This window comes from Polyodon spathula, chromosome 24, assembly GCF_017654505.1.
Source record: "Polyodon spathula isolate WHYD16114869_AA chromosome 24, ASM1765450v1, whole genome shotgun sequence".
NCBI lineage: Eukaryota > Metazoa > Chordata > Actinopteri > Acipenseriformes > Polyodontidae > Polyodon > Polyodon spathula.
The window spans coordinates 18,867,379-18,881,723 of NC_054557.1; the positions used below are offsets into that span (position 1 = coordinate 18,867,379).

At 43.5% G+C, this 14,345-nt stretch overlaps 2 protein-coding genes across 2 annotated transcripts; one reads left to right on the forward strand and one right to left on the reverse strand.

Moving 5' to 3' along the window:
* Nucleotides 1-854: 854 nt before the first annotated feature.
* LOC121299264 (cornifelin homolog) lies at nucleotides 855-3,696 on the forward strand. The gene is made up of 4 exons (XM_041226932.1): nucleotides 855-940; nucleotides 2,273-2,413; nucleotides 2,747-2,883; nucleotides 3,060-3,696. The coding sequence occupies exons 2-4, from the start codon at nucleotides 2,290-2,292 to the stop codon at nucleotides 3,144-3,146; spliced, it is 348 nt and encodes a 115-aa protein (XP_041082866.1). The 5' UTR covers nucleotides 855-940; nucleotides 2,273-2,289; the 3' UTR covers nucleotides 3,147-3,696.
* Nucleotides 3,697-6,385: 2,689 nt separating this feature from the next.
* On the reverse strand, nucleotides 6,386-10,327 carry LOC121298920. The gene is made up of 2 exons (XM_041226241.1): nucleotides 10,152-10,327; nucleotides 6,386-8,681 (listed from the first exon to the last, which is right to left on the reverse strand). The coding sequence occupies exons 1-2, from the start codon at nucleotides 10,194-10,196 to the stop codon at nucleotides 7,521-7,523; spliced, it is 1,206 nt and encodes a 401-aa protein (XP_041082175.1). The 5' UTR covers nucleotides 10,197-10,327; the 3' UTR covers nucleotides 6,386-7,520.
* Nucleotides 10,328-14,345: the final 4,018 nt, after the last annotated feature.

Sequence of the window (14,345 nt, forward strand, 5' to 3'; positions counted from 1 at the left end):
TAATACATGTCTTGGTATCACCGACTAGATAATCATCTTCAATGAAATGTTATCCATTTACAACCAATGCAGAATCACTGGGTGGGTTGTTTCTCCTTCTTTCATAGACTTGTTTTCTGTAAGAAAAGTACAATACAATACAAGACAATGCGATGTCATTTTATGTAGCTCAAAAATAAACAATCTCACATAGATATGTTTTTGAAATGTCAACTGTGCCAGCCTTCCTCATATGATTTGCAATAATAATCTTTATTTTTATATAGCACCTTTCATAGTGGACCACCATCACAAAGTGCTTTACAAGATACGAGACTAGTGTGTGTGAACTATGCATCAGCTGGAGAGTCACTTACAACAATGCCTCACCCCAAAGACACAGCACAAGGAGGTTCAGTGACTCGCTCAGGGTCCCACACAGGGAGTCAATGGCTGAGCTGGGATTTGAACTGGGAACCTCCTGATTATATGTCTGTTTCTTTAACCACTGGACCACACAGCCTCCTCTAGTCTCAAAGGCAGGGAGCAGAACTATGCAAAGGCAGGAGCCTTCGCCCCTGATTTCAGCCGACACTAGGAGCAACCAGAGGGCCGGCATTTGCTGATCTCTGGGTACGACTAGGGGCATAAGGTACCAACAGTTCCTGCACAATATTGAAGCCCCACCACGGTTATATAGAGGATGTATTGTTCATAACAGCTAACCCACCCCACGCCTTCATGAGTATCAACTGTGGAATGAAGAGAAAAAAAAAAAGATTTCTGCACACCACCTTTTTTGTTAAACCCTGTGCTGTTTTGTAAGTGTGATTTATCAACTAAGCATTGTTTGCTAGGAAGCTTTGCAAATACCAGCCCTGCCAACGTCACAGACTATATAAAAACTAAAAACTGCGCCCACCCCTCACAACCACAGAGCACCTCTATCACGCCCAGAAAGGTAAGTCACTCTGCATGACCGTATGGCACGATTGTACCTAGAAGGTTCCTATATTAACGAGCTTCCACCATCCGAAATGTCTTTGTGTCAGATGGCTAATTCTGTATCCGATAGCTTGTAGTTTGTGAATTTTCAAAGTGCTGTGGTTTTAGAAAGGGTTAGGGTTAGGGTTATGGGTGTGCGGCTTTAATGGATGCCTCCTCCTGTGTGCTAGTGCAAAATCTATCTGCAAACAGCTTCAGAAGGCTCTGGGTTCCAATCTGGGGCGCTAGGTGGTGCTAGCGGGTTCATGTTAACACACTAGACCAGCCTTCCACCTTCCTCTGGAGGCCTGGGCTCCAATCTGGGGGGCTAGGTCACAAATATAATGATTCGGTGTATGTTCAGGCTTGGATTAAGTCTCTCTCTCTCTCTCTCTCTCTCTCTCTCTCTCTCTCTCATTGATTTGCTGTGAGAGGATACTGCCTACTCACTTCTCCTTTCTCAATCTACCGACTAAGAAAATAACAAACCCCGTTTATCAGATCACTGTTAATTCTCTGTGGGTTTAGTTTTTTTTCTTGGCTTTCTTTTGGTTCTATATAAGCACTAGGAGCCGGGCGACCCAAGCATCTGCCAAGCTGACTGATAAGCCCAACGAAACAGGGGCGGTACAAATTATTAGAAACACCCGCCAAGACATTGTCAACAGGGTGTAGGGCCATCCTAGCCTCACCGATTCAATGGGGGCAAGATCTTGGATTAAAAAAAAAAAATTCTTGCATTCATCATGAAAACAAACGAGTTAGAATATGGGCTGATTTGTCTTTTTCTGAAGGTCTCTGTTTGTTAAACGCTGCCACACATTTGTAATGAATTCAGACTAAACACCACGGATATAGTAGCGAGCACTTTGGGATTGACAGGAATTTATAGCCGTTCTTACATGCCCTGCTTCAGCTAATGCGTTATCAGTATTGACTTAAATAAAAAACAAGGATCCAAACTGATCATTACAAGAGATCGAACTTAATTAAATTGCCCCCAGCACCAAATCAAATGGGGCGGATAAACAGCGTCATCTGGTGGCTGGTTTGTGGCATGACTGCATGGGCCTTTCAGCCCTTCTCAGAACTCGGGGTACCAAAAATCCGACCTCAACAATGTGACTAGGTAACCCTGATAACCCTTTCCATCCACTCACCGCTCTCTGTGTGAAGTGTCTCCTTCTCTTTGTCTTAACTCAACCAACATCTCCAACCTTTCTCAAGTTGGGCTAATGACAATATTGAGTTAACAGCTTTGAAAACTCATCCCTGTCACTCTGTATTAAACTCTTTACTCTTTTTATAGAATCGCAGGTCATCGCAATGTCCTTTCAGCCAGAAGTGATCACCTCCCAGCAGCAGGTGTCAATCACCAACTACACTGTGACAAATAACCAAGGATCCTGGAGCACCAATGTGTGTGACTGCTGTGACGACATGGGCATCTGTGAGTGATAATAAATACAGTGTGTGTGTGTGTGTGTGTGTGTGTGTATATATATATATATATATATATATATATATATATATATATATATATATATATATATATATATGTGTGTGTGTGTGTGTATTTGACTCTGTGTATCTGTGTGTGTATTTGACTCTGTGTATTTGGCTCTGTGCATTTGACTCTGTGTATCTGCATGTGTATTTGACTCTGTGTATCTGTGTGTGCATGTGTCTCTGTGTATTTGACTCTGTGTATTTGACTCTGTGTGTCTGCGTGTGTATCTGTCTCTGTGTATTTGACTCTGTGTATCTGTGTTGCATGTTCCAGGTCTGTGTGGTGGGTTCGTTCCCTGTATCCTGGCCTGTCGAGTTGCAGAGGATTACGGGGAATGTTGCCTCCTGCCCTACCTCCCCGGCACCCTGCTCGCGATGAGAACAGGGATGAGAGAAAAATACAACATCCAGGTGAATCACACACACCTGCACACACTAAAACAGACACTGAAACACACTAAAACACACACACATCCCCGCACACACACTGAAAGACATACACCTGCACACACACTGAAAGACACAAGGTCACCTCCAGCAAACTGGTTTAACATTCTAACCACTCCCCTCCTCTCTCCTACCTGCAGGGCTCTATCTGTGATGACTGGGTGGTGATGTTTTGTCTGCCTCAGTGCGGGCTCTGTCAGATGGCGAGAGAGCAAAAGAGACACTGAGACCCAAGTCCTTCCAGGACTGGACTGGACTGGACTGGACCGGACCGGACCAGAACCTTGTCCTTCAATCATTTTATTTTCTAAAAGTTGTATTCAGATGTTTGTGCTTTTGAATTGTCATTATTTATTCTGTTAAAAGGTGAGGGATAACATAGTTGTATAACCTGCATTTATTTTTTTATTTAGAAACAAGCCCACATAGTCACTCGTTTTAATATTGCCCACCTTTCGAACAATGTAAGAGTGCAATGAAGACGATAATCATTGCAGTATCTAGTGCAATGGTTATAAGGCATCAAGGTTGTGATGTCATCAGTCCTTCAATGCAATGCCACCAGCACTTTCATCCTTGCTATGAGGTAGAACGCAAAGAACACTGTCTATGGACAATGGGCACGACTACGGCTGTGTGTGTGTACGTGTTTTGCCCGGATATGAAGCCAGCTCACATGATTGTTTTGCTCAGAGCTTTTGAAGTGATGTTGATAAAGACTTGATTGTCTTGTAGTTGTGCATCTCATCCACTGCAATGAACTACGGTCTCTTTGTATCACATACCTCTCTGTGTGGCTCTTTGTGTGTGTGTAGAATCATTTTGTTTTGTTTAGTTAGTTAGTTACTAGGTATGCATTTTACAAATCATAGCTAGCAAATTTCACATTTTAAATTGTATTTATTTGACCAGGATAGAACCTTATTCCAATCTAAAATCTAGTGTAAAATGTAGGCTTCATAAGATCGTCAGGAGTGAGACTCGGAGTCAGGGAAAGCTGCTGTCGAAGTGCTGGTGCGTACATTGATTACACAAACAAACAGGAACATACAAGAACAAAACACTTGCAGGCTGGGCATTAGCCTTCACAAGCAAATGTTATAGACCATTTACAACAACTTAGAAACACACACACACACACATTTAACCCATCCCTACCACTCATACATTTTACCACACACCCACGATTTACAGCAGCAGGGCTTCTGCCCCGTCACATGGTACCCATAAACATTTATTATAAAAAAATGGCACACCATGATAAACTGCAGTATAAGAAATGGAGAGCACAGCCTATGACGGGACCTGCCTCAGGACCTTGCTAACCTTGCATCCAAGCTGTGCCTCGGGCTCGTCACTTCTTGGGAGTTGCTGGAGCTGAAGCTCCTACCAAGAAAGTGACATCAGGGCAATGAGGGAAGAGGCTTCCTCTTTCTGTTCAGGGCTTTGCAATCTGTCAGGAAGCAGATCTTTCACCCAGTGCGACAGAGACAGAGACAGAGGCAGAGACAGAGAGAGACAGACAGAGAGTCAGCACAGCACAGACACATCACAGCACGCTGGACAAGGGAGCCGGGATTCAGCAGGTCTGCCGTTTTCACAGATTGCAAACCGGCTTCTGTACGTGCCAGTGTGCGCCTGAGGGTCTGTGCTCCCCCTAGAACTATAAAACTCTGACGAGTGCTGAATTGAGATTTGCTGAAAGCGAGTGTGCTTGTTTGGAGCTTGTTTTCTGGAGTGGTGGGTTTGAGTTTAGAATCATAAGTATGCCGGTGAATCAATTCCATTAATAGTCTAGCCCTCGTCCATCATCATTAAGGGCTGGATTTTTTCCACGGTAAAAAATGGTTTATTTCCAGTGTAGCAGGTTGTGTGCCGAGGCAAGCATTAGCTGTATTTATATAATGCATTAGTGAATGGATTTATTGAATCGCTGCTGATCAATACTTATGATGAGTATCAGCATTCGTAAAGAGAAAACTTGGACAACTCCAGATGCACATGCAAACTCAAGAGTCATCGTGACAAGTGAAATGGGGGGGGGGGGTTCAGAATCCAGCATGTCATCGTTTTCAATCAATTCCGTTACATCACCTGTCTCTTTACCCCAACTGACTCTAACATAGCCAAGTTCAACCTGGAGTTTTTTCCCTGGATAACTCCAGCGTAGGGATCATCAGAGGAATATAGTGGACGGCATCTACTTTCAGAGAGGGAGCTGTCCGCCTACCACAAGATGAGGAAGGTGATGCTGAAGAAGACCTACATCAAGTGGCCCAGGGACACCAAGAGTCAGGCTCTATTCCGGACCAAGCTGAAGGAAGCTCTCAGGAGCAGAAACCTGAGACAGCAACACCAGCAGCAGAAGCAGAGACGACACTCCTGAGCCCGACTAGGGCAAGCAAGACTATTTTGCCAAACAGGTGCAATATAATGAATCAAGCAGCTTAATACAGTAAGAAAGAGCTGGAAGGAAGCGTGACCTTACTTAGCTAAAACAAATTATATATATTATATATAAGGTAAAATGTACATTAAAACATAGACATTATTACTTGACTTGGTTTCTGATGAAGTTTACATGATTTATAAAAGCTTGTTTTTGAACACTGTGGGTGTTATAATACTGTAGCCTGTCTGAAATCGTGACACATCAGTTTAACAGCACAGGTATGTTCTATCCCAGTCCACACAGAAAGGGAACAGAGATCTGGTCTTGCATAAGACTCCAGTACACTAAGTCAGGCTGGGCTTTTCAACAAACACCCCAATGCATTTTGGGAAGTGTAGTCCTGCTGTGAACGGTACCTGAGACAGGTAACGTGTATCAGAATGCATTGCAATGCGAATTGAAAAACCTGAACTGTCTTGCCGTACACGGAGTCACATGGTAACCCAAGTACTGCAGTCTGAACCTCAATGTTAAATCCTGCACTATGTGCAGCTACATACCAAGAACTATAATTGTCAGGTAACTATCTATGAAGATAACCACAATTGTTGGGTCACGGTATTTCCTAGGACACTCTCTAAATCAAACAGTTCTGATTTAAATTAATTCTGTTTGTTAACCAAAGACAGCAGATGCAGAGGTACTGAGCGCTATACATTGCATTTGAAGCTCACTGTCTAATTTTGTGGTTTCAAGCTGAACGTTAACCTAGAACACTGCAACTTTAAAAACCAGACCTATTAAAAGAAATAATCATTTCCTTGCAAACACTTTTTTCACGCAATTTGGAAATAACTTCTGTTTGGAAAAAAGCAGAGTGTTTTGCATATTGTACGAATACGAAAGAGATCTCATCTGTGGGAATTCAACAAATTCAGGATTGCAAAAGTCAGCACAGTCCTTCCCTTAAAAGAGAACAAAGTGAGATCACAAAAACAGGCTAGACTGATAAAAAAAAAGATTTTGGAAGCAAATCTACAGAGAAAAAAGCTGTGATCAGTAGAATAACTTTAATAGTATGCATGTACAGAAGTTTTTTTTTTTCATACAATATATACAACCAGGACTCTGTCAAGTACATCAAAAGGATACATAGAAAAAAAGATTAAAGGAAATTCAAATCAGTGTGTACAAAATTGCCTTCTATTGGTAAAATTAATGATATATTCTACAAACAAAGAAAATAAGGATTAAAGAATAGATACATTACGGAAACAACAAATGATTTTTTTTTTAAAGAGGAGACAATTATCTCTTCAAGGTGTTTAGAGAGCAAGCCGTGTGCGTGAAGCTATCCGACAACAAACTCCCCGCCCCCAGCTGTGCTGCTTTCCTCTAGATAAAGAAGAACGTTTCCAGGTGACCGTTCTACTTGAGAGATGTCTCGCTCGTTCAAATATTCTGCAGATTTCTAAAGAGGAGACGATGATCTGTTCAGGGATATCAGGGCATTAAGTAAGGAAGGGGTCAGAGTGAGGAAACACGGGCAATGCAATCTCCAGCCGTAGTGCTGCTGTGAATCGTTTGTTGTTTCCATAATGTGTGCCGGTGCTGTACATACAAGAATAAATAAATACATAAATAAATAAATAGAGTTGCTCTACAGCTTTTGTGACATCCTACCCAAAATAACTAAATGGATTCTTACATAAATCTTCTTACTGCTTGATTGCCGACACAAAAAAAACCCAGCCATCTGAAAACACTGAGCAGTTTTGAATAGTCGCTGGCTTCCCTATTCGTACATTACAAGACTGTGCTTACTTTCAATCAATTGCAGCTCTGCAGAGCAGCAGAAACCAATCAGTTTACCAGGAAAACAAAACATTCCGACTACATTACGTCAGTATTGGACCCCGCTGATGCGTTTAGCTCACGACTCAAACTGAAGGATGCTGGAATCGCTGGGATAATGTTCAGGGGCAGATTCAATATATACCACAAAAAAAAAAGAGCAGGTCTTGTGACCGGTGTAATTTCCCTGTGAAAGGACGCAATTCAATCTCCCAGTCATGGCAGGACTCCCCCACAGCGCTGGAGAAAGAGCTAAAAGAAGAATCCCTAGGTTGTTGAAGTTCTGGACAGCAGCAGCAGCAATAAGGAGAGTCGAGAGATCTTTATGAACACGGTTTTGCTCTTAGCCGTCTTCTTAATACAGCTTCATCCTGGGGAATCTCCAGGCCTCGGGACTGGGGTGTTTTTCCAGCTGTTGTCTCAGAGAAGGAAGCAGACTGTACAGGCTGTGCAATGAGGAGGCAGCGTCCACGGCTTCAGAGGGGGGGAAATAAGACATGGGGAGACTGTGGAGCTGCCCGTAGTAGCCCTGGGGCCCCCCCCGCGAGCCCCCCTCAAACGCGTCCGGCACCCCTTCAGGGTAACTGCAGCCGACCCCATCAGAGGGATCTCTGATATAACTGGGGTGCGCCTGCCCATGGCTCCTGTAAGGGTCCGCGCTTTTAAGGCGGCCGGTTTGGATGTGGCAGCACCCCTCGCAGGGCGGGCAGCGCCCCACTCTCCCGTCACTGTAAAACGGCAGGACCTCTCCGTCGTCGTACACTGGAGGCTGTCTGGGGCACCGGCTCCTGATTTCGGGCAGAGCTGTGTAGAGATCCTGAGCCCAGTAGTTGTGCTGAAGCCTGCTGGAAGAATACCTGCCTGCAGTGTTGAAGCAATTCCTTGCCAGGCTCTCAGTCTGCCCCCAAGTGTCTCGGACTTCCAGGGAACAGAAGGCCTCATGCCCGAGACCTGGGCCAGCCCAGGGCAGCTTCTCAGGAGCTCCAGGAATGGGAGACAGTCTCCCTCTCTCTCCGACTCGTCCCATGTCCGATACGCCCTCGTCTGGAGAATCGCGGTAGGCCTCCCTAATCCGTGCCAGCGAGCTGCTGGCGACGCGGGGGTTCTGAAAGGAGCGGTAGGCTGGCGGGCTTCCAGCCGGAAAGAAGCTTTGAGGCAGGGTCCCGGGGTCTGAGGGGAGAAGATGGGCAGACTTCCAGAAGGGGCTCCTGGTTGGGCCCAGCCCCAGCTCCGAATAGTCTTTCCAGGGCAAGCCCTCGTCGAACGCCCCTCTCGTTACTCCTGCACTGATCCACTCCTGCCTTGGCTCCTCGGACTTTTGGAAGAGGCTTTCTGGTAGACCTGGGGAGGGTTTTTGATCGAAACCGCCTGAGAAGAACTGATCCCCTCTGAGCTTTTTATCACGAGATCTAAGGTGTTTGTCCAGGAGCTCAGTGCGCTGTGACCGGACCGGACCTGACTCTTGTGCTGGACGGGACTGGCGGATCTGTTGTGGGTCACAATTATCTTGCTCGACCTAGCATAACAAGAGAACTTTGCTCTAATTAATCAGGTTTGTTACTGAAGCTTTACTTTTTCTGCTTACAGAAGCATTAGCTGAAACACTCGTCTGCTCGACTTGGCTTCTTATAGTTTTACCAAACCATTCCCAAGTTTATAATTTTATTGCATTTGTCTTTATGATCACTTGTAGCTCTCTTGCTCTACCACTCCTGCTCTGCCCTGGACTCACCTGACCTCAGCACCATGACACTGGATCCTCAGCTGATGCGCTAGCCTTGCACTATTGCACTGCTATCATGTCATTGTAGATATAACTCGCTGTAATCCTAACTTGTTCCCTCCTAGTTCATATTGTATTCTAGTAGTATTATTATTTGCACTTACTGTAAACTATACTGCATTTAAATATGAATCTTACATTGTAACCCTGTGCTGCCCTGTAACACCTTTAAGCGTCTGCCAAATAAATACATCAATTATTATTATTATTATTATTATTATTATTATTATTATTATTATTATTATTATTATTATTAATAATGATCCAAGATTTTTATTTATTTTTTTAATCAAAGTTTAATATAATGAAATAGATAACAGTTCTGTTGCCTAGTAATCCTTTTACTGCCCACAAAGAATTCATCAGGACAAGAGTACAGAAGGGGGAGAAAAAGAGACTGCCTCATGAGAATCAGTATTTTTTGCATCTCTCCCCTGTGAAAACCACAGTCTGATCACATGCCCTGGCTGCACAGCACAGGGAACAAACAGCGCTTTGAGGAAACAGAGGATCTCGTGATGTGCAAGGAGTGATATTCTTAATCGCTGTGCAGTGTTCACACAGCAGCCCTCTGCAGTTTATCACTGAACACATTTCAAACGTTTTGAGCAATTCCATCAATCTGATCTGCACTGCACTGCCATTCACGACACAGGGGCTGAAATGCACGTTCTTGAAAACAACTAAAACAGAAATAAATAACTAAAGGGTGTTGCAGCAAAGATGGATTTTGATTGAAATAAAAATGATATCTGGTAATTGAGACCAAAGAAAAATGCAATAAAATACTAATGAAAAGCAACACAATGCAGCGCTCAGACCAGTACCCTGCCTGAGATTTCACATCTACCTTTGGTTCAGTATATTATATCTCCTTCAGTCACTGCGTGTATAACTGTACCACGTTCTGTTTCCCACTGTATAATGCATATACATTTTGTTTTTTTCAAGGGCAACTTCTCGACCTCCACAGAGTTCTCACACAGTTTTAAAATTTCTAAAAATGAAGGGGATTGATCAGGAGAAACAAGAACTGAACGGCTTCTAAACACTGAGGAGCTCTGAAACCCAGGGCAGGGTGCGAAGCGAGTGGGTGTGTTCGGCAAGCGAGCCCCTCGGAGCAGCTCAGAGGAAGAACCCGCTCAACGAGCCGAGCGGCTCTAACCCTGCTGCAGCTCTAAGAGAAGGACACACAGTTGTTACCATGACAAAATCTTCAAGGCCAGGAAACGCAAGCAGCGGCTTCATCTTTCTAGGAAAGCGCTGCTTCCTCCTTCTTTTCCTGGTGCTAGTCTGGTCCGGGTGCAGCCCCGCCCAGAGCTCTGCGCTGAGGCTTGACCCTAATAACACAAAGCTTACAAAACAGGCATGCAAGTGGAATCCCCCCCCCCCCCCCCCCCACCTCTCAACATCCAATTATAAACTGTGTATCAGAAATCAACCAATCACAGTGCGCTACTTGTCCCAGTACATCTTTACCCTGTGTGCAGAGAACACCACACCTGATTCTAGATTTCACAAAACAAACACACATGCATACATGGTACCTTTTGGAAAATGAATCTCCCTATTAATTTAACTCTTTTTTTTTTGACGAACTTGGCATTCGTTTCTCCGAAGAAAATAACACCAAAATCGCCAAACGCTTTTAAAAAAAGGCACGATTCTCCAGCTGCACGTGTTTTTTGATAAACAGTCTCAACACGGCACAGCCCCTGTAAGCTTACACGCATGACTTAAAGACTGTGGCAGTTGATTTTAGACTGAACCATTTCACGACCGGGAGGGTGGGGGATGGGGGGGGTATTTTGAACTAATCACCATGGCAACAAATTAAACTGAAGTCACTGTTAGTCAATTAAAGGAACTGAAAATTGACTTGGAATTGAAAAACAGGAATTGACTCCAACCCTGATTATGAATAATACTGGATACTTAATCTAGTGGGGTTGCCCTAAACAAAAATCAAATATTTATATATATACTGTATACTATGGTAAATCCATTGTAAAAGCATAGCAAAGCCCAGGAGGTGCAGTTCGTGTTGCTCTCACCCCCTCTCTCTGCGGCCGGGTCGCTCACGACCTCATAGTCCAGTTTCCGGCGCACGGCGAGCTGGCTGATGTCCGGGAGCTTCCCGTGCCGCTCAGCCAGGAAGTCGTGGAGCAGCTGCCGTGTCTCGCTGAGCAGACTGCGGCCGCCCTGCAGGGAGTGCGGGTTCAACAGCCTGATCAGGGCAGAGGCCAGCTCACCGACCGGCGCCGCCCTGCTGGGGGGGGGGGGGGGGGGGGGGGGGGGGGGGGGGGGGAGGAACGGCATCACAATATCAGGGTTTGTTTTGTGGGATCCATTATTTTTAATTAAAAAAGAATTTTGCTGCAAAAAATAAAAAATAAGATAAGCAACATTACAAATTACTAAACGCCTTTAATTTATCCCTAATGAAACTAACGTATTCCATATTAGGGGTGTGTTGATACTTGTACTCAGAATCGCCTTTAAGAAGTATTTAAATAGGCAGGTATAAAATAAATCCATTCATTAATGTGCCGACTTCAAAACAAGAAAAGACGTCCTTCCCTCACTTTTACAACTGAGTACCAATCAACGGTAATTAACTTCCTCACTGAGCGTTTGTGAGAATCAGCACACCCCTATTGCACCTAGAGCACATTTTTTCATATTTCACACATTCACATGTTACAAACAAATCAGGATGACACAACCATGATTATCTGTGCCAGAAAAATGAGCCAAGCAACACAACCTGGTGGAGGAAGAGCCCTGGGGATCGGAGCTCTCCTCTTCCCCTTCTCCTCCTGCATCCACAGCCTCCAGAAGGGTCTGCTTCCCTGCTCCCTGCACAGATTCCCGCGGAGATGAACCCGGAGTCTCGGGATCGGGATGGGGGTCCGTGATTTTGACAGCACTCTCGGGAGGAGAAGGCAGCTGTAGAGCCGGCGCGCCCGTCCGCTGCTCAACTCTGTCCTCCGTTTCGAGCTCCGTCCTTCTGGACTTCTTCTGCTCGCTCAGCAGCCTCTCGATGTCCACCGACTTCACCTCTCTCTTGAACAGGCCCAGGTGGCAGCTCAGCTGTGTCAGCCGGCTCTGGGTGATGACCGAGGGTTCGGGCTTGTGGAACAGCTTGGAGACGATGCTCTCCTTGGCGGGGGCGTCGCTGGCTCTCCTGGATCGGTGGCGGCACTGCCAGGATTTGGTCAGGTGTTTATCGATGACCGACCGTCCAGTCGTCCCCTGGCTCCTCTCCTTCCTGGTTTTTCTGCGCTTCACTTTGTGGACGGCGTGTCCTGTCGGCATCTTTCTGCCGCCACGGTGCTGCGAGCGTGAGGTGCCCTGGAGAGGGGCAGGGGCAGGGAGAGGGGCAGGGGCAGGGGCGGAGTCGTGTGGGATTCTCTCGTCTTCGTACGAAGGCGTTCTGAAATGCTCGTGGAACACTTTCAGAACCTGTTTCCTGTCCGTGTCTGGCTTCCTGCCTGGCTGGTTCATTCTGCTATTCTGCTGTGATAAAAAAAAAAAAAAAAAAAATTATATATATCAATCTCTCTTTCCTGCTTTCACCCGAAGAAGAGACTTTTGACGTCTTGAAAGCTTGTGAATAAAAGGAATCACTTCTCCTTCTCTTTGTCTAAAATCTCTGATAATACGGCTACCATTTCATCTAGCTTATGCAAAAAATAAAATTAAAATCCATAAACACAGTATAAACCTTTCCTTAAGCAAACACTAGCTTTCAAGGCCTCAAAAGCCTCCTGATTTAAGTGGAATAAATGATAAAGGTTTATAATAAATGACATAATGTATTACTCAAAGGCCCGAAAAAACTGGTCGTTCCCCCCCCCCCCCCCCCGTTGTTATTGATAAGGACCAATAATGAATTAGACATTGTTGTGTGAATAATAATAATAATAATAATAATAATAATAATATAATAGCATTATATTCGTACTTAAATGTACGTATGGACGTTGCTTTGTCTTAATAAACAGAATGGTTAGGTTATATAAAGAGATATCAGATATAAGTAAATTTTCCGTAAAAAATTTGTACTGGTGCAATTTTACCAGTAAACTTCTATTGTTTGGAATGATGGACATTACCATTGCAAACACTTTTTTTTTTTATGGTAAGTCATTTGGTGTGACGTTATTTGTGTCTTTAAATGATTTGTAGAGAATGGAAATTTGGTGTGGCAGCTCTCCGTCAAGGATTGCGACTGAATTTTTATTTAAAAAATATTTTTAGTAGATTTATGTCAGTACAGATTTCGTTTCATCGCCCTAACGTTTTCGTTTCAGACTTTATAGTTCAGGTGAGAACAATGGTTTAAAAAAAAAAAAAAAAAAAAACTTTCGCAGCAATTTGACTTTTTACTTGTTTACTAAATAATAACCCTGCTGTTGGGGTCCAAAGCGTTGTAATAATAATAATAATAATAATAATAAATAATAATAATAATAATAATAACGTTCTCGTCGTTGAACTACAAGTGAAAAAATAGTTGCAATAAATGTTCTGACGGCTTCAATTCTGTAAAATATATTATTATTTGATTCAAACTGACTAGAATTTGGTTGCTAGGAAACAGCAGCAAAAGCGTTTAAAAAAAAAATCAGAATAATGCATTTAACAAATACAAACAGGGGTCCTTTTTTTCTAGTTTAACTGGAAGCAATTAGTAAGGGTCGTGTGTTTTACTTTATTTCCACACAATTAGACCTCTGCATTAATTTAGTTTCATTTAGTTTTTGCAGTGCGGTTTGATTCCGCAAAAAAACAAATCATGGGTATATTCTGTTTAAAATTTTTTAAAATAGTTGCAAAAAACGCAATGATACCAGCAGTAATACAGAGAAACAGTGCAAACTATGATAAAACGGCATTAATGCATGTATTACTGTATCACTGTTGACGTGCATGAGATTATTTTGTGATTACAACGAATATTTATTTTACCACAACACCTCATAATTGAATGGTTCGTTCCAATGCTGTTTTAACGTTACCGTGTATTATTATTGTTATTATTATTATTGTTATTTTCTACATGGCTTAACACGTATATTAAGTAATATGATCAAAACGCGACACCGTTTTATTTAACACAAATTGACATTTTAATCTGTAGGAAAATATGAACACCACTACTGCGCATGTCCTGCTATTGCAAAGGACTCGCCTTCTGGGAAAAATCCATTTACGTTTGGGAGGGAGGTAAACAAAGAACCTACAGCACTTGATTCCCGTACATTCTTTACATTTGAGACACATTATTCTCAGCTAACCTAATAACATCATGTGTACATCGAACAATTCGTCAATAGTTTGTTGAAGTGTATTAAAGTGTCGTTTAAATACGTCTGCGCTGTGCGTTGCACC

Bases quoted from the DNA above. Each gene is read 5' to 3' on its own strand.
- LOC121299264 (XM_041226932.1), top strand. From the start codon at position 2,290: ATGTCCTTTCAGCCAGAAGTGATCACCTCCCAGCAGCAGGTGTCAATC. The intron at 2,414-2,746 runs GTGAGTGATAAT...TGCATGTTCCAG, and splicing joins CTGTGACGACATGGGCATCT to GTCTGTGTGGTGGGTTCGTT. The intron at 2,884-3,059 runs GTGAATCACACA...TCCTACCTGCAG, and splicing joins GAGAAAAATACAACATCCAG to GGCTCTATCTGTGATGACTG.
- LOC121298920 (XM_041226241.1), bottom strand. From the start codon at position 10,196: ATGAAGCCGCTGCTTGCGTTTCCTGGCCTTGAAGATTTTGTCATG. The intron at 8,682-10,151 runs GTAACAACTGTG...TTGTTATGCTAG, and splicing joins GCCTTGAAGATTTTGTCATG to GTCGAGCAAGATAATTGTGA.